This window comes from Pristiophorus japonicus, chromosome 10 (genome assembly GCF_044704955.1).
Source record: "Pristiophorus japonicus isolate sPriJap1 chromosome 10, sPriJap1.hap1, whole genome shotgun sequence".
NCBI classification, from domain to species: Eukaryota; Metazoa; Chordata; class Chondrichthyes; family Pristiophoridae; genus Pristiophorus; species Pristiophorus japonicus.
In genome coordinates this window covers 216,272,205-216,292,027 of record NC_091986.1, presented here as the reverse complement: position 1 = coordinate 216,292,027, position 19,823 = coordinate 216,272,205, and the positions used below count along the sequence as shown (strand labels likewise).

At 47.2% G+C, this 19,823-nt stretch overlaps 1 protein-coding gene across 2 annotated transcripts in view; it reads left to right on the top strand.

The window, feature by feature from the left end:
* Window positions 1-1,486: 1,486 nt before the first annotated feature.
* Window positions 1,487-19,823, top strand: part of uvrag (UV radiation resistance associated gene) — a 405,878-nt gene continuing 387,541 nt past the window's right edge. For both annotated transcript variants that reach the window (XR_011595706.1, XM_070892559.1), the window contains exon 1: window positions 1,487-1,753. Coding sequence is in view for 1 of the 2 variants with exons in the window: in XM_070892559.1 (XP_070748660.1) it covers window positions 1,694-1,753 (60 nt within the window). In the remaining variant the exon portion in view is untranslated. The remainder of the gene's footprint in view (window positions 1,754-19,823) is intronic.

Below are 19,823 nucleotides of genomic sequence, written 5' to 3'. Positions count from 1 at the left end.
GTCAGTCACACTGTGTGTGTGTCAGTGTGTGTGTCAGTCACACTGTGTCCTGTCAGTGTATGTGTCAGTCACACTGTGTGTGTCAGTGTGTGTGTGTCAGTCACACTGTGTCCTGTCAGTGTATGTGTCAGTCACACTGTGTGTGTGTCAGTGTGTGTGTCAGTCACACCGTGTCCTGTCAGTGTATGTGTCAGTCAGACTGTGTGTGTGTCAGTGTGTGTGTGTCAGTCACACTGTGTCCTGTCAGTGTATGTGTCAGTCACACTGTGTCCTGTCAGTGTATGTGTCAGTCACACTGTGTGTGTGTCAGTGTGTGTGTCAGTCACACTGTGTCCTGTCAGTGTATGTGTCAGTCACACTGTGTGTGTCAGTGTGTGTGTGTCAGTCACACTGTGTCCTGTCAGTGTATGTGTCAGTCACACTGTGTGTGTGTCAGTGTGTGTGTCAGTCACACCGTGTCCTGTCAGTGTATGTGTCAGTCAGACTGTGTGTGTCAGTGTGTGTGTGTCAGTCACACTGTGTCCTGTCAGTGTATGTGTCAGTCACACTGTGTCCTGTCAGTGTATGTGTCAGTCACACTGTGTGTGTGTCAGTCACACTGTGTCCTGTCAGTGTATGTGTCAGTCACACTGTGTGTGTCAGTGTGTGTGTGTCAGTCACACTGTGTCCTGTAAGTGTGTGTGTCAGTCACACCGTGTCCTGTCAGTGTATGTGTCAGTTAGACTGTGTGTGTCAGTGTGTGTGTGTCAGTCACACTGTGTCCTGTCAGTGTATGTGTCAGTCACACTGTGTCCTGTCAGTGTATGTGTCAGTCACACTGTGTGTGTGTCAGTGTGTGTGTCAGTCACACTGTGTGTGTCAGTGTGTGTGTCAGTCTCAGTGTGTGTGTCAGTCACACTGTGTGTGTCAGTGTGTGTGTCAGTCACACTGTGTGTGTCAGTGTGTGTGTCAGTCACACTGTGTGTGTCAGTGTGTGTGTCGGTCACACTGTGTCCTGTCAGTGTGTGTGTCAGTCACACTATGTGTGTCAGTGTGTGTGTCAGTCTCAGTGTGTGTGTCAGCGTGTGTGTGTCAGTCACACTGTGTGTGTCAGCGTGTGTGTGTCAGTGTGTGTGTGTCAGTCAGACTATGTCCAGCTGTCTGTCAATAGCAGGCCCCGCCCCTCCCTCGGCCCCAACTGTCGCCGGCGGTCGTTGGTCGTGCGACGTCAGCCTGTCACATGACCCCGCGCTCGAGCGGTGCGATCACCTTAACCCCACCCCCACTTAGCCCTCCCGCCTGGCCCAATGACCGACGGGTGCACCACCATCAACCAATGGCGTGGCGCGACACGGCGCATGCGCCCCTCCTCCATGCAACTATACCCTCCCAACCAATCGACGGGATGATGCCCTCGCTCTGCAGCCAACGGGAAGGCGGTTCAGCTGGCGCTGCCAACCAATGGGAGCGCGCGGCTGCGGGCCGCGCAGGCGTGGTGCGATGGAGCGGCGCGGATGGCGGAGGAGGCTCTGTTATTGTGGCGGCGAGTGAGGCAGGCTGACGAGAGCGGCGCTGGCGGCGAGCCCCGCGGATTATAAACCTCAAAACACCCGAAGAAAGGGATAGTGAGAGAGGAGGAGAGCGTTGGGTTGGCGCCGATGTGAAGCCGGGGGGGGAGAATATCCCGGGGCTCGCGCGCGCGGCGGCGGCGGCAATGAACGGCAGCAATGTGGGGACATCCCGTGCGGTGCATGTAGAGCTCACCTCGCAACAGGTAAGGAGCCGGCACCCGCCCCGGCGGCACCCTCAACCCTACCGTCCCACCCCTAGCACCCACCCCCGGCTGGCATCCAACCCCGGCCAGCACCCACCCACCCTGGCCGGCACCCTCAACCCCACCGTCTCACCCACAGCTGGCACCCACCCGCCCCGGCTGGCACCCTCAACCCTACCGTCCCACCCCTAGCACCCAACCCCGGCTGGCATTCAACCCCGGCCGGCACCCACCCACCCTGGCCGGCACCCTCAACCCCACCGTCTCACCCACAGTTGGCACCCACCCACCCTGGCCGGCACCCTCAACCCTACCGTCCCACCCCTAGCACCCAACCCCGGCTGGCATTCAACCCCGGCCGGCACCCACCCACCCACCCTGGCTGGCACCCTCAACCCCACCGTCTCACCCACAGCTGGCACCCACCCACCTTGGCCGGCACCCTCAACCCTACCGTCCCACCCCTAGCACCCAACCCTGGCTGGCATTCAACCCCGGCCGGCACCCACCCACCCACCCTGGCTGGCACCCTCAACCCCACCGTCTCACCCACAGCTGGCACCCACCCACCCTGGCCGGCACCTAGATTCCCACCGTCCCACCCCCAGCACCCAACCCGGCCGGCACCCTCAACCCCACCGTCCCACCATCAGCTGGCACCCACCCACTGTCCCACCTACCCCGGCCGGCACCCACCTACCCTGGCCGGCACCCTCAACCCCAGCATCCATTCCCGGCTGGCACCCACCCCCGGCCAGCACCCTCAAACCCACCGTTCCATCCCCAGCACCCAGCCCTGGCTGGCACCCTCAAACCCACCATCCTGGACAACACCCTCAAACCCACCCTTCTCTCCCCCACCAACCACTCGGCCAGCATCCCCAAACCCACCCATCCCATCCCCAGCACCCACTGTCCCACCTGGCCAGCAGCCCCAGCACCCCCTCTGGCCAGCAGCACCCGCCCCACCCCCCCCCCCCCCCATCCCCAGCACCCATCTGTCCCATGCATTTATCCATATATTCCTTTGCCTTTCTTCCAACTAATTGCATTCTTTATCATGCATCACTTTATTGTTCTTTACATGCAGGCCCTCTTGGTTGCAAAAAAGCCTGTTGACCTACATTTAATCCATTTATCAGCAGTGGCTCAGTGGATAGCAAACTAGTTTCAGAGTCAGAAGGTTGAGTGCGTACATCAGAGCGCTGCACAGTTGGATATGCCGTCTTTTGGATGAGATGTTAAATTGAGGCTCTGCCTGCTCGCTCAGGTGGATGTAAAAGACCCCATGGTACTATTTTGAAGAAGACCAGGGGAGTTCTCCCACTGTCCTGACCACTATTTATCCCTCAATCAACATAACAAAAACAGTTTATCTGCAATAGTACTTCATTGGCTGTCAAGTGCTTTGAGGCGTCCGGCGGTCGTGAAAGGAGTGATATAAATGCAAGTCTTTCTTTCATATATTTACCTTCCAACTAATTGCATTCTTTATCATGCATCACTTTACTATTCCCTCAATGTGGGCCCCTTGGTCGCAAAGACCCGCAACTGGCATTGTAAAATAAAAACTGGTATTTATACAGCTACATCAAGCATTGTGCTTAGTTCACATCAGGTTTGGTTTTTGTAAGCTTTCACGATAGAAGCTATTTATGCATCACCTTTCACATCCTCAGGATATCCTAAAGCCCTTTACAGCCAATGAGGTACTTTTTTTGAAGTGCAGTCACTGTTGTAATGTATGAAAGGCGGCAGCCGATTTGCGCACAGCAAGGTCCCACAAACAGCAAAGTGATAATGTCCAAATAATGTGTTTTTTATGATGTTGATTGAACGCTAAATATTGGCCAGGATACCGGCGTTAACTCCCCTCCTCTTCTTCAAAATAGTGACATTGAATCTTTTACATCCACCACAGAGGGCAGACAGGAAAAATGTTTATATAAAGAGGTGGGGTGGGGATTACAATTAACAAATGTATCTTTTTTTTCCTGTACTTATGGTGATTTTAAACCTTATTGTTTTGTTCGGTGTTGCATGTCTGTTGCTGTGGGCCTATCTACTGTCAAAAATCTGACCTGGTAGTTTTACTCTGAAAAGAGGGAAGAGTTGGACATCATATGTGGAATCATAGAATAATTCCATCGTACCCATGCCAGCTCTTTTGTTGAGCTATCTAATTAGTCCTGCTCTTTCTCCATAGCCCTGCATATTTGTCATTTTGATTAATTCTCCAAAGTTATTATTATTAGAGAGGGTACAGAGGAGATTTATGAGGATGTTGCCAGGATGTTTTAGCTATGAGTAAAGATTAGATCGGCTGGAGTTATTTTCTTTGGAACAGTGGAGGCTGAGGGGAGATTTAATTGAGGGTCATAAAATTATGAGGAGCCTAGATAGCGTGGATAGGAAGGACCTATTTCCTTTAGCAGAGGGGTCAACAACTAGGGGGCATAGATTTAAAGTAATTGGTAGAAGGATTAGAGGAGAGTTGAGGCGAACTTTTTTCACCCAGTGGTGTTAGAGGCAGAAACATCGCATTTAAAAAGTACTTCGATGTGCACTTGAAGTGCTGCAACCTACTGGGCTACAGACCAAGAGCTGGAAAGTGGGATCAGGCTGGATTGCTCTTTGTTGGCTGGCACAGACATGATGGTCAGAACGGCCTCTTTCTGTGCCATAAATGTCTCTGATTGTATGGTTTTGGGATGAAGCAAGAGTTGGACATTCTTGCATGTAGAATCATAGAAGCATACAGCATAGAAGGAGGCCAGTTGGTCCATCATGCCTGTACCGGCTCTTTGGTAGAGCTATCCAATTCATTCTACTCCCCCTCTCTTTTCCCATAGTCCTTCAATTATTTCCCTTCAAGTATTTATCCAATTCTTTTTTGAAAGTTATTATTGAATCTGCTTCCACTGCTCTTTTAGGCTAAGCATTCCAAATCACATCAACTGGCTGCGTTTATATAAAAAAATGTTTCCTCATCTCCCCTCTGGTTCTTAACTCTGTGTCCACTGGTACTGACCCTTCTGCCACTGGAAACAGTTTCTCCTAATTTACTCTATCAAAACCCTTCATGATTTTGAACGCCTCTATTAAATCTCCCCTTAACCTTCGCTACTCTTGAGAAGAACAATCCCAGCTTCTCCACTGAACTGTTGTCCCTCATCCCTGGTCCCATTCTCGTAAATCTTTTCTTTACCCGCTCTAAGGCCTTGACATCCTTCCAAGAGTATGGTGTCCATTCTCCAGCTGAGGCTTAACCAGTGTTTTTTTAAAGATTTAGTATACCTATCTTGCTTTTGTCCCCTCTCCCTATCTTAATAAAGCCAAGGATCCCAAATGCTTTTCTCACAGCCTTCTCAACTTGCCCTGCCACCTTCACCAAAGATCTGCGTATGTACGTCCCCAGGGGCCTCTCTTCCTGCATTGCCTTTAGAATTGTACAATTTAGTTCATACTGCCTTTCCTCATAGAAACATAGAAAATAGGTGCAGGAGTAGGCCATTCGACTCTTCGAGCCTGCACCACCATTCAATAAGATCATGGCTGATCATTCCCTCAGTATCCCTTTCCTGCTTTCTCTCCATACCCCTTGAACCTCTTAGCCGTCGGGCCATATCTAACTCCCTCTTGATATATCCAATGAACTGACAACTCTCTGCGGCCGGGAATTCCACAGATTAACAACTCTCTGAGTGAAGAAGTTTCTCCTCATCTCAGTCCTAAATGGCCTACCCCTTATCCTAAGACTGTGTCCCCTGATTCTGGACTTCCCCCAACATCAGGAACAATCTACCTGCATCTAACCTGTCCCGTCTCGTCAGAATCTTGTATGTTTCTATGAGATCCTCTCTCATCCTTCTAAACTCCAATGTATAAAGGCCCAGTTGATCCAGTCTCTCCTCATATGTCAGTCCAGCCATCCCGGGAATCAGTCTGGTGAACCTTCGCTGCACTCCCTCAATAGCAAGAACGTCCTTCCTCAGATTAGGAGACCAAAACTGAAGACAATATTCCAGATGAGGCCTCACCAAGGCCCTGTGCAAATCCAGTAAGACCTCCCTGCTCCGATACTCAAATTCCCTAGCTATGAAGGCCAAAATACCATTTGCCTTCTTCACCACCTGCTGTACCTGTATGCACCTTTCAATGACTGATGAACCATGACACCCAGGTCTCGTTGCACCTCCCCTTTTCCTAATCTGCTACCATTCAGATGATGATCTGTCTTCGCATCCAATAAAATATATTATTGGATCTATTACTCATTGTTTACAACAGTTGAACAGTATTTGTAGAATACTAGTAGCAGCGCCTTTTTGCAAGATATTGCTAGCGATGAGAACTATTTCTTAAACATATCTGATTGCTGCTTGCTGTTCCTTACATTTGGGAGTTAAATGACAGATTGCATGCCTGCAAAGCTCTGAAACAAGCAATTGAACATAAGATTTTAAGAGTTTCTTCCTTGTTAATAGAGAATAATTTATACACATTGCTGAGAACCTGTACAAAATTAAAGGGCCGAGATAGAGTGGATAAGAAATAACCAGAGGGCGGAGATTTAAAGTGAGTGGCAGAAGGATTAGAGGGTAGTTGTGGAGAACTGTTTTCACCCAGAGGGAGGTGGGGGTTTGGAACTCACTGCTTGAAAGTTCAGTGGCAGAAACCCTGATCGCATTTAAACAGTATTTGGATATGCACTTGAAATGCGATAACCTACAAGGCTACGGGTAAAGAGCTGGAAAGTTGGGATTAGGCTGGGTAGCACTAATTCAGCCTGCAGAGACACGGCGGGCCAAATGGTCGCCTTCTGTGCTGTAAATTTTGATGATTCTATAAACAACTGTTTATTTGATAAACTAGCAGTAACTGTCACCATTGTTTGTGGTTTATTGTGGACATCATTTGCCAATTACACATGGCACTGACTGTTAGTGTCAATGAACTTGATGGGAGAAGCAGTACATTGAACTGATGGGTGCCCTATTCATGTACCTGGACTCAGATAGTTGTTCAATGCTGTTTTGGTTTTCAGTGCCACCTGAGCCCTGAAGTTTGAGAATTTTCTTGTTGTCTTTTCCATACTGTACCTGTCCAATGCCCTTCTTATCCCATAGTTTCTGAAACAAATGTGATAGAGGATCTCTTGCATGTGAGTATAGAATAAAGATGCCTTACTGCAACTATATAGGGACCTGGTGAGACCGCACCTGGAGTATTGTGTATAGTTTTGGTCTCCTTACCTAAGGAAGGATATACTTGCCATAGAGAGAGTGCAACCAAGGTTCACCAAACTGATTCCTGGGATGGGGGAATTGTACGAGGAGGAGAGATTGAACAGACTAGGCCTATATTCTCTAGAGTTTAGAAGAATGAGAGGTGATCTCATTGAAACATACACAATTCTTACAGGGTAGATGCGGGGAGGATGTTTCCTCTGGCTGAGGAGTCTCGAACCGGGGGGGGGGGGGGTCACCGTCTCAGAATAAAGGGTCAGCCATTTTGGACTGACTATGAGAAGAAACCTCTTCACTCAGAGGGTGGTGAATCTTTGGAATTCTCTACCCCAGAGGACTGTGGAGGCTCAGTCGTTGAGTATATTTAAGGCTGAGAGCGACAGATTTTTGGATATTAAGGGAATCAAGGGATATGGGGATAGTGCAGGAAAGTGGAGTTAAGGTCGAAGATCAGCCATGATCTCATTGAATGGCAGAGCAGGCGCGAGAGGCTGAATGGCCTACTCCTGTTCCTAGTTATTATGTTCGTATGTAGTTACTGTCTGCATTGCTTTACAGGTTAGTTAGCTTTGCAATAGATCGGATTGGCAGTAACAATCTATATACTTCTGGTGGATCATTGGCCTTGTGTTTATCAAATGTAATGATACAGTAACTGGGTTTTACTTCGTCAGCTATCCACGTTTCATTGATTCTTGCCATAACAGTTGTGTTGTGCCGATTCAATGTAATTGAAAAGTTAGCTGTTGTGACCTTATTACGAGAAGGCATTTAGATTATTGATTTCTTCTGCACCAATTGGTCTTTCAGTGGCCATTCATTTTACCTGTGCAACCTTGACACTGGCAGCTCGTTGGTTGTTCCCGGCTAATGTTGGTCTCGGTGAGTGTGGTGACGTGCCTCAACATGAGATTTTAAGCTGGTTAATTGAGAAATCTAGCTGAAAGTAGCAAGGCCCATAGTGTAGGATGCCACAAAGGTTGGGAACACAGCGAGATTAATTAAGAGTTCGACCTTGGGTGAAACCGAGCTTTGGTTGGAAAGGCCTGTAGGTTCCTTGAGGAAGGTAAAAGCAAGGCAGTAAGCACTGCACTGATTTGAAGTTCTGAGCAATAGTGAGTTAGAGTAGAGGATGCTATGATGAGCCTTGATTGCAGCATTATGAGAATGCAGAGCAAGTAGGATATCATATTTACAGATTAGGAGCATCAATGTCCATCACCCAAGAAAGTTAAAGCCTCAAGTCACCAAATTTATTTTCTCTAGCAAGTAGGCTGAGGAGAGATATGATGCACATTTTCAAATAAAGCTTTTGGTGAGGAGCAACTAAACAAGCTGTTTATTTTTTGTGAGCAGAGGACAAAGTACAACATCCACAAGCCTCGAACATGGTTAGAGATTAAAAAGAACTTGTCCTCTCCCATAATACTCCGATATTAGGTAGTTGATCTGGTATCAGTTGGCAGTAGGCAGTTTCAAAAGGGGCTGGGTCAGTATATGTTGACCGATGGAGTTGAGGATTATAAAGATATTTAAAAACCCTACACTTTTTTTAGTTTCAGGAGAGGTTGGGAAGGCAATTGTGTGTTGCCTAAAGTAGAGCATCATCAGGTAGTGGGGGAGGGAAGTCCCTTACAGAAATTTGATGCATGGACTTGATGGGTTGAATGGGTTTTGTAGTGTATCTAGCACACAAATCACTGACTCCACACGGTCTGGTGTAAGTCTAACTGCTGTGACCTTCGTCCTTTATTGTTCAGCTCCAGAGTGCCTCTCGGGTGTGGTGGTCAGCCTTTTATAGTGCCTGTTGCAGGCACTTCCAGGTTTCCCACCACAGCGCCCTCTGCTGTAGCATTGTGCTTGCATTACATTTAAGGTACCAGGACAATACACACATCAATACATAACAGGTTTTTTCTTGCAGATTTTCTTGTGTTAAAATAGAGGCAAGGAAAGTTGCAATAGAGAGAGAGAGATGCACTGCAGGCCAGGTGAGAGCAATTGTCTGTCAGATGGGAGGCTTTTTCTTGTGTCCTGTTTTATGAATGCAACATAGGGGTTAGAACCCCCATGATATGGAAGCAGCATTGAAGTCGCATGAACTTGGGCTCTTCTTCGAATAAAATAGGCGGGGTGGAGGAGGAAGAGCTCAACTGACTTGAACTTTGTTTTGACCACCAGAATGTTTGTGAGAAGGATATCCTTATGTAATCTGGTGTTCTTCAGCAGACGGTTGGGGTAGATAGAACAGATAAGAGGGAGGAAATAGCAGTCAAGCAACTAAAGCCAAGAGGGACTCGAGCGATGAAAGACATGAGGTTTACGTTTCATATAGCAATTGCTTGTACTGTGTAGAGCCTTTCGTACAGCTCCCACCACTTAGAACTGTCCTCGCTTATCTCGGCCAGCCGCCTATATCTGGCAAATGGCGCTAATCATTTGCCATCGCCATCGGCGTCGATTGCAACGACACCGCTTAAACTGTTTTAATGGTGCCGACTATTTTATTTAGCTCAGTGGGTGCATCCAATGAACAACTCTCTTTGCAACATAACCAGAGACATAAATAAAATCAAGACATTGTAGCAGATCTTGCATTAAATGTATCACCTAAAAATATGGTGTCAACCTGGGGAAGCTGCAACACAGGACTACATGCATGCTAAACAGTGGAAGTAGCATACTATAAACAGAGCTAAGCGATCCCGCAATCAACGGATCAGATCAAAGCTCTGCAGTCCTGCCACATCCAGTCGTGAATTGTGGTGGATAATTAAAACAACTAACCGGAGTAGGAGGAGGCGCCATGAATATTCCCATCCTCAATGATGGCAGAGCCCAGCACGTGAGTGAAAAAGACAAGGCTGAAACATTTACAACCATCTTCAGCCAGAAGTGCCGAGTGGATGATCCATATCGGCCTCCTCCTGACGTCCTCCCCATCACAGAAGCCAGTCTTTAGCCAATTTGATTCACTCCATGTTATATCAAGAAACGGCTGAGCGTACTGGATCCAGCAAAGGCTATGGGACCTGACAACATACCAGCTGTTGTGCTGAAGACTCATGGTCCAGAACTAGCTGCGCCTCTAGCCATGCTGTTCCAGGACAGCTATAACACTGGCACCTACCCGACAATGTGGAAAACTGGTATGTCTGTCCACACAAAGCAGGACAAATCCAATCTGGCTAATTACCACCCCATCAGTCTACTCTCAATCATCAGCAAAATGATGGATTTGTATGAGTGACAATGCTATCAAGCGGCACTTACTCACCAATAACCTGCTCACTGATGCTCAGTTTGGGTTCTGCCAGGACCACTCGGCACTAGACCTCATTACAGCCTTGGTCCAAACATGGACTGAAGAGCTGAATTCCAGAGGTGAGGTGAAAGTGACTTCCCTTAACGTCAAGGCAGCATTTGACCAAGTGTGGCATCAAGGAGGCCTAGGAAAATTTGAAGTTAATGGGAATCTGTGTATAGTTTTGGTCTCCTTACCTAAGGAAGGATATACTCTCCACTGGCTGGAGTCATACCTTGCAAAAAGGAATTTGGAGGTCAATCATCCTAGCCCCAGGACATTGCTGCAGGAATTCCTCAGGACACTGTCCTGGGCCCAACCATCTTCAGCTGCTTCATCAATGACCCTTCCTCCATCATAAAGTCTGAAGTGGGGATGTTCGCTGATGATTGCACAGTGTTCAGTTCCATTCGCAACTCCCCAGAAAATGAAGCAGTCCATGTCAGCATGCAGCTGACATTCAGGTTAAATATTGTGGCCGCAAGAGTGGGTCATAGGCTGGGTACTATGCGGCGAGTGTCTCACCTCCTGACTCCCCAAAGCCTTTTCACCATCGACAAGGCACAAGTCAGGAATGTGGTAGAATACTCTCCATTTGCCTGGATGAGTGCAGCTCCAACAACACTCAATAAGCTCGACACCATCCAGGACAAAGCAGCCCGCTTAATGGGCATCCCATCCACCACCTTCAACAATCACTCCCTCCACCACCGGTGCACTGTGATTGCAGTGTGCACCATCTACAAGATGCACTGCAGCAACACTCAAACCCGTGACCTCTAGGGGCAACAGGCGCATGGGAACACCACCGCCTGCAAGTTACACACTATCCTGACTTGGAAATATATCAGCCGTTCCTTTATCGCCAATGAGACAAGATCCTGGAACTCCCTCCCTGTGGGAGCACCTTCACCACAAGGACTACAGCGGTTCAAGAAGGCAGCTCACCACCACCTTCTCGAGGGCAATTAAAGATGGGCAATAAATGCTGGCCTTGCCAGCAACACCCATATCACGCGATGAATAATAAAAAAAAGCTAATTGAGCTGCCCAAAGTCTCCACGGCCTCCCGTCGTTGTTCAGTGCGAACAGCTGATGGGGAATTCAGCAGCTTCAATCAGCTGTTTGCATAGTTAACAACTAAGTGAGGCAGTCGGAATGTGCAACCCTGCCGCCTTCAGTTGCACGCGTGAAGACGAGAGATTCCAGATCCCAATGCGACTGAGAATATCTGTTCTAGTCCCTCTACTGAACAGTGGGGCATCTATGCTGGAATGACTTGGACTGTAGTATAAATATCTGATCTCAAAAATATATTGTCAAATTAAATCTGCCCTTGTACCCATTTTGCCTGTAATGCACAGAGACTGTTATATTTTTTAGAATGACACTGCTTTGTCCCGACATCACTGGCCTTTAATACTTAATCCATCCTTCTGGCATGCATAGCCGATGCTTTACATCGTAATCTCTGTCGCATGATGTGTAAGGAGGTGCCATGGTGTTCAGAATATCGATGACCGATAACCTGCCGACTTCGGCTTCACCAGGCTTCATAGCAGTATGAGCACTCGTGAGTTTGAAAATTGTCTAAAGTTTCTTGGCAGCTTGTTGAGCCCCACATTGATGAAGAAATCGTGTTGGCACCGATTGTATGCGGCGGGGGCTATACTGGCTTGAGGCAGAAACCATTTAAGCTGTTGCCTTTCAGCAGGCTATGTCGTTAATCTAATTGGGCCTAATATTGCAGATACTGATGGAGTCTGCCAGCCAAAGCCAGTTCCTTTCAGCTCATAACTGAGAGGGCTCTGAGAACTGAGTACGAAATTGCAGCAGGTGTTTCTCTTCCACAGCCGTTGTAAGAAACTGTTGCAGTTCTAGTTGCAGATTAACCCTTGGACTGCTGCAAGTTCCAAGGAAGTTTTTAAGCTCCCACAATGGGGATAAATCGAACAATATATTAATACTGGTATTCAATTGTCAGAGTAACTTTTTAACTTTAATAACCCCAGATTAGAGCAGAAAATATTTACTTGCCAGCACAGACACAATGGGCAGAATGGTAAACTTCTAATTCCAAGTAAAAATGCAGCACTTTTCTTATTACCTGCTTGCATCCTATCATTCTTTTGCACCAGTTCCCTCCTCACTTGGGCACTAAGGGATTCAGGGGATATGGAGATCGGGCAGGAAAGTGGAGTTGATATAGAAGATCAGCCATAATCTTACTGACTGGCAGAGCAGGCTCGATGGGCTGTATGTCCTAATGCTGTTTCTTGTGTTCAGCTGAAAGCACCAAGAAACTTGTGCAGTTTTTAATTTTTTCTTGGTAACTTTTCTTCTAGTTCCTGTACCTTCCTCCAGTGTTAAAAAGATGCATACAGGCTAGACATGTGAGTTAAACTGCTCAGCCAGTTGGTGGTTAGACCTGCAGTGCCTGTATAGGCATCAGGAGATTTGGTGGGTCTTGCCACCTTTAGAAGCAGCAGCGTGGACTTGTGTATTGTACCATGCCAATAACGGTGTTGAGCTGGTTGCTTGACTGTTGTAATGTATGTACCTGTGAGTATGCTCGCAGGTTTGTTGGGCTGGGAGTGACTTAGCCAGTCACATGATGTTCACAAGGCTCAATAAAACCCCAGCCAGTTGGGTTCGGGGGAATCCACGATGAAGTAGGTAGTTGTGAGCCTGGTGGATGAACTGGTAATGTGTAGTGTGATTGTTAAACATTTTGTGAATAAACCAACTAGTTCTTAATAGCAATGTGTTGCTATGAATTCCTTAGCAAAAAACCCACGAATCAAATACACGACAATTGTCTTATCATGAAGGGAGTAGGTATGTGCTGCAGGAGAACCATTTGTTGAATAAATTATTTTGAAACATCTATTTAATTACAGTAATTTAGCAGGCCGGCCGACAAGGAGCCGCACGTCCCTTGATCAGCAGCCCTAAAGGTTACATATAAACCTATGAACAATGACGGAAAAGCAAAGAGCACCCAGCCCAACCAGTCCGCCCATACAACTGCGACAACCCTTGTATTGAAACATTCTACACACCACCCCAACCGGAACCATGTGATCTCCTGGAAGAGGCAAAACCAGATTAAAAACCCAGGCCAATTTAGGGAGAAAAAAAATCTGGGAAAATTCCTCTCTGGCCCATCCAGGCGATCGAAACTAGTCCAGGAGAGCACCTTTGCCGTATTCTATTGCCTGCAGTACTTACCATTATATCTGCGCTGTCCAACAAAAGGTCATCCAGCCTAATCCCAATTACCAGCTCTAGGTCCGCAATCCTGCAGGTTGCTGCACTTTAAGTGCCCATCCAACCATCTCTTAAAGGTGGTGAGGGTTTCTGCATCCACCACTATTCCAGGCAGCGAGTTCCAGATCCACTCAACCCTCTGCGTAAAGAAGCCCCCCCTCAAATCCCTCCACCACCCACCTTAAAACTATGCCCTCTCCACCAATGGAAATACGCCCTTACTATCCACTATGTCCAAGCCCCTCAATATTTTGTACACCTCAATGAGGTCTCCTCTCAACCTCTTCTGTTCCAATGAGAACAAACCCAGCCTATCCAATCTGTCCTCATAACTAAGATTCTCCATTCTAGGCAGCATCCTAGTAAATCTCCTCTGCACCCTCTCCAGTGCGATCTCGCCCTTCCTGTAATACGGCGACCAGAACTGCAAATTCAGGAGAAACCTCTTTACCCAGAGAGTGGTGAGAATGTGGAACTTGCCATCACAAAGTGTAGTTGAGGTGGATAGCATAGATGCCTTGAAGGGGAAGCTACATAAGTACATGAGGGAGAAAGGAATCGAAGGATATCTTGGGGCGAGATGAAGAGGGGTGGGAGGAGGCTCATGAGGAGCATAAACACCAGCATGGACCAGTTGTGCCAAACGGTCTGTTTCTGAGCTGCAGATTCCACATAATTCTATTGTTTACATTTTCAAACAAGATCCATTTTTCAGTTCTGGATTAATCATGCTTTCTTGTGGTATTGCAAGAGATATACATGAGCTAGTCAGTCTGACTCCAGAATCCAAATTGTATTTGTGGTATTGTTTGGGGTAAAAATCAGGTCAGTAATATTTCTGCAAAGAGATTTGGTTTTAATTCTGGTTTAAAGTTCCTCTTACCCAAATGTTCACTTAAACCAAATGGAATTTCATTTAATTTCTCATGCTGCAACAAAGTCAGCTGGTTTAAAAGGATACATCGTATTTTTGGTAACACTTTTTGCAGGGCAGATGTGAACAAAATTAATTAGGACAACAGATGCATTCAGTAGCAGAACAACAGGCGCTCCTCAGTAATTTGTTGTCGATTGCTACAGTCCTGAGCAGTGACTTGCTCAAAGGCCACAATTGCTGATCGATCATAAAGCAAATCCATGAACAGCACATCTTTCCCTTCCCCTTTTCTTTTCATGCCCACGCCCCTGCCCTTGCTCCATTTCCCCTAATTTTCTCATACTCTTCGTCTTTCTAATCTTCCTTCTTCTTCTAGCTTTCCTATATTCTTTATATCGGTCTTGGCTTTCAATGTTATTGCCTGCTTGTAAGTGCTAACTGGTTTTAGCATCAGATTTGATCTAATATCCCAATTCATCCAGGGGACCCCAACCTTTGGTGCTCCTTTTTCCACACTGGAATATGCTTTATGTTTCTGTTTCTTGTTAAATTTTTCTCATTGCTGATTTATGGGTCTGTTTCTTCAAATTAACCTGGGCAAGGTTGTTTTTATTTGGCGAAAATTTGTTGCCCTTCCCAGTGATATACACTTGTGTTTGCCATTTTGTTTTTGCTTCCTGTTCCTGCACTGGGCCAGTATTTGTATCCTGGTCATTGCTTTGAACGGTCACTTATTGATCTGTTTATTACCCAGTACTAGGTCAAGGATTGTTGCTTTCCTCACTGAGTAGCAACATATCGTGGGAGAAAACAATTTGAACTCAGTATAGCAACAAAATCTACTCTTTGTCACTTACAATACTTTGCTTCGGTTTATTTTTGACGATTTAAAATATCCTACTGTAACTAACCTGTTATTGCATGTGTGCCTAATTTGTCTACACAGTTTGTCCTTAATGTCCTTGTCTCATTTTCCAAATCATGTGACTGCTTGCTATTCCTTAGATCAGTCCGAAGGGATTCTGTTTAGACCACTGTTCTATTTAAACATTAAGCTGTCGTGCTATGATACTGTCTCGAATTGGTCTAGATTTTAGCTATGACTAGTCACAATTCAATCGATTCCTGTCGATCACTTTTCAAAAAAACGGCATGGTCATTGATATCTGCTCTTACACCGTGGCATAAGCAAGGGAAGGATTCCAAATGGGAATAATAGTACCTTTTGTAAATTCAACAGTATAGCTACAAATAATGTGTGGAAATTATCTGAAGATGGATCAATGTCTTGAAATTGAGATGACATGCCATAAACTCTTCAGATTTTGCTTTCTTGGTTTATAATACCATCTGATGCCATTGAGCAAATTTACTGCCTTTGTTACTTCTAGATTTGACTATTCCAATGCAACAAGTCCCGTTCACACATCACCCCGTGTTCTCTGACCTACAATGACTCCTGGTTGAGCAACACGACTCATCCTTATTTTCAATTCCTCAATTGCCTCGTCCCTCCTTATTTCTGTAACCTCCTCCAGCCCGACAACCCTCTGATATCTGCACTCTTGTGCATCCCTGATTTTAATTGGTGGCCGTGCCTTCAGCTGCCTAAGCCCTAAGCTCTGGAATTCTCTCCCTAAACCGCTCTACCTCTTTCTCCTCCCTTAAAACGCTCTTTAAAACCCACCTCGGACCAAGCTTTTGGTCACCTGTTTTTTTTAAAAAAAACATTCATTCACTGGATGTGGATTTATTGCCCATCATTAATTTGCTCTCGCGAAGGTACTGGGAGCCGCCGCCTTCAATACAACGCAGTGGCTTGCTCGTCCATTTCGGAGGGGTAGTTAAGAGTCAACTACATTGGCCAACAACAACGTTAGTGTCCTCGACCAGGCCAACAATCCCAGCATCGAAGCACTGACCACACTCGACCAGCTCTGTTGGGCAGGCCACATTGTTCGCATGCCTGACACGAGACTCCCAAAGCAAGCACTCTGCTCAGCACTGCGACACGACAAGCGAGCCCAAGCTGGGCAGAGGAAACAGTTTCAAGGACACCCTGAAAGCCTCCCTGATAAAATGCAACATCCCCACCGACACCTGGGAGTCTCTGGCCAGACCACCCTAAAGTGGAGGAAGAGCATCTGGGAGGGCGCTGAGCACCTCTAGTCTCGTCGCCGAGAGCATACAGAAAACAAGCGCAGGCAGTGGAAGGAGCGTGCGGCAAACCAGACTCCCCTGCCATCCTTTCCTTCAACCACTGTCTGTCCCACCTGTGACAGAGACTTTAATTCCCGTATTGGACTGTTCAGTCACTTAAAAACTCACATTTAGAGTGGAAGCAAGTCGTCCTCGATTTCGAGGGACTGCCTATGATGATGACATTGCTGTGGGTCTGCATGCGCATATAGGTTACACCGGGTAAGGACGGCAGATTCCCTAAAGCACATTAGTGAACCAGATGGGTTTTTAACGACAGCCCGATAGTGTCATGGTCACCATTACCGTTACGAGTTGTTGTTGAAGTCAGTTCTTGGGTGTCTTTTCTCATTTAAACAGGAAGTGTTGATGATGTCAGTCAGGGAACCAGCTCAATTGTTACTGCCTCTTCAATTGTCACGTTACTGAATGGTTGAAATCACATGTGTCCTGATGTAGGTTGAGTCCACTACTCATCAGTCCTGGCCAGTCAATTGCTTCCATGAGCTCATTAGCTATCGCTTTTCACTATCGAAACTTAAAATGGAAAGAGACTAAATTACAGCTTAAACCTGACCTGCAGTAGTGGTGGCACTTGAATTTTTAGAATTTAGCCTAGTTAACGGGAATGTTAACTTTAATGTCTCTTTACCCACCTGATTCAAACTGTGCGAGGTGAATATCATTGGCTCTCTCTAGATGCTTCCTTTTAACCAGGGCAGCTGAAAGTGGAAATCAATGCAGATGCATTTCACTAAATTGGCCAGGAACCTCAATCTATCCCTGGTACACAGGAGTTGATGCTTCCTCCAAATTCTTATGCTTATGCCTTCTGTTGCCGAGGCACTAAGCTCTGGAATTCCCCGCCGAAACCTCTCCGCCTCTCTCCTCTTTCAAGACACTTCTTTAAAACCAACCTCTGACCAAGCTTTTGGTCACCTGTGCTAATTTCTCCTTCTGTGGCTTGATGTCAAATTTTTTATCTTGTCATACTCCTGTGAAGCGCCTTGGGACGTTTCACTATGTTAAAGGCACTATATAAATACAAGTTCTTGTTGAATTATACTATTGAGTGACTCTTGTCAGTTTTACCTATTGATATGTATTGCAGCTGCCTTATTTATCTGACATGTTACAGCTTCTCGTTACAGGGCTACGCAAACAGGCTGTGTTTGCCCAGATATTGAGCGAGTTTATTTTGTTGGCAAAAGTGAACTTTTGACATCAAATTCAAGAGAAACATCAAAGTTTTTCGTTTGGGAGGAATAATAGTAAATTTTAATTGTAAAGTTCACAACACTTTTGTCAACTTGCTATCACACCTCAGGCTTACAAAGTGTTGTCAAACCACAGTTAAGGCAAGTGACGTCTCGCTGCAAATCCTGTGATTTCACCACAACACTGTTATTTTTGCTACGACCAATTCTGAACCTTGACCATGGTTCAAGGTTTCCTTTACCTTGGGCCTATGCTGTCTGTGTCCGAAGTTTACCTTGAACTCAACCTTAATCATTGCATTCGAGCAAGGAATACTTTTAAATTGATTCCATGAATTAATCCCCTTTTTTTTCATTAAAGCAAACAAATGCACACAGTAATAATACATACAGTAAATGCTAGAAATGCTCAGGTCAGGCAGCATCTGTGGAGAGAGGAACCAAGTCAAAATTTCAGGTCGATGACTTCATCAGAACTGGAAAAAGTTGGAGATATAACGGGTTTTAAGCAAGTGTAGGGGCAGGGAAAGTGAGGTGGGGGCGATGGGGGGCGGGGGTGATGGGGGGCAAGGGGAGGAGAGAACAAAAGGGAAGCCATGTACAAAGAGCGGAAGGAGCGAATGACAAACCAAGCACCCCACCCACCCGTCCCTCCAACCACCATCTGACCCACCTGTGACAGAGTCTGTAGATCCCGCAATGGTCTCGTCATTCACCGGAGAAATCATTTTAGTGTGGAAGCAAGTCATTTTCCACTCCGGGGGACTGCCCAAGAAGAGAAGAAGCAGGATCATGAACAACAGTTGTCGACTGAAAAAAATGGGGGCACAGATTATAATCTGACATTGTTGAACTTGATGTTGAGTCCGGCAGGCTGTAAAGTGCCTAATTGAAACATGAGGTGCTATTCCTCAAGCTTGCATTGAGCTTCATTTGAACAGTGGAGGAGGCCAGAGTGAGTGTGAGGAATGAAAGTGACAGGTAACCGGAAGCTCTGTATGTATCCTTTTTATTTTCCTATCCATTCATTTGTTTGTTTTAAACTGTGAGTACTAATGATCTCATTGTGATAACTGATGTAAAGCCAGCTTTCTCTCAAGGCTGAGTTAACTTCTCATGGCACTTAAGAACTCTAGTTATTACGGGCCCAAGTTTCAGGCCGCGCCTAGAACGGCGCAGCCCCGACCTGGATGCCCGTTTTCCGCATCAAAAAGTGCGCCTAAAAAATACTTAGCGATTCTCCGGCTCCCTGCAGGTCTTCTGGAGCTGGGCATGGCGCAGCACGAGCTGTGGGGGGCGGAGCCAGGTCCCTGCACTGAAAACAGTGCCGGGACCTCTGCACAGGCGCACTACAGTGGGCGCGCATGTGCAGTAGCTCCAGGCACCCAAAACTGTGTGGGCGGGGCCCGAAGCACGCAGCCCCTAGCCCTGGCCGAATGGCCTCACTGGGGCTGCGTGGATCAGGCTGCACCTCCCACGCCCAGCTCCTGCTTCCTCCCGACCCGACCCGATTCCCGCTTTCCCTCCTTCCCCCTCCCCTCTCTCTCGCCCTCTCTCTCTGGCCCCCCCTCTCTCTCTCTGGCCCCCCCTCTCTCTCTCTCTGGCCCCCCCTCTCTCTCTCTCTCTGGCCCCCCCTCTCTCTCTCTCTCTGGCCCCCCCTCTCTCTCTCTCTGGCCCCCCCTCTCTCTCTCTCTGGCCCCCCCTCTCTCTCTCTCTCTGGCCCCCCCCTCTCTCTCTCTCTCTGGCCCCCCCTCTCTCTCTCTCTCTCTCTGGCCCCCCCTCTCTCTCTCTCTCTGGCCCCCCCTCTCTCTCTCTCTCTGGCCCCCCCTCTCTCTCTCTCTCTGGCCCCCCCCCCCCTCTCTCTCTCTCTCTCTCTGGCCCCCCCCTCTCTCTCTCTCTCTCTCCTGGCCCCCCCCTCTCTCTCTCTGGCCCCCCCTCTCTCTCTCTCTCTGGC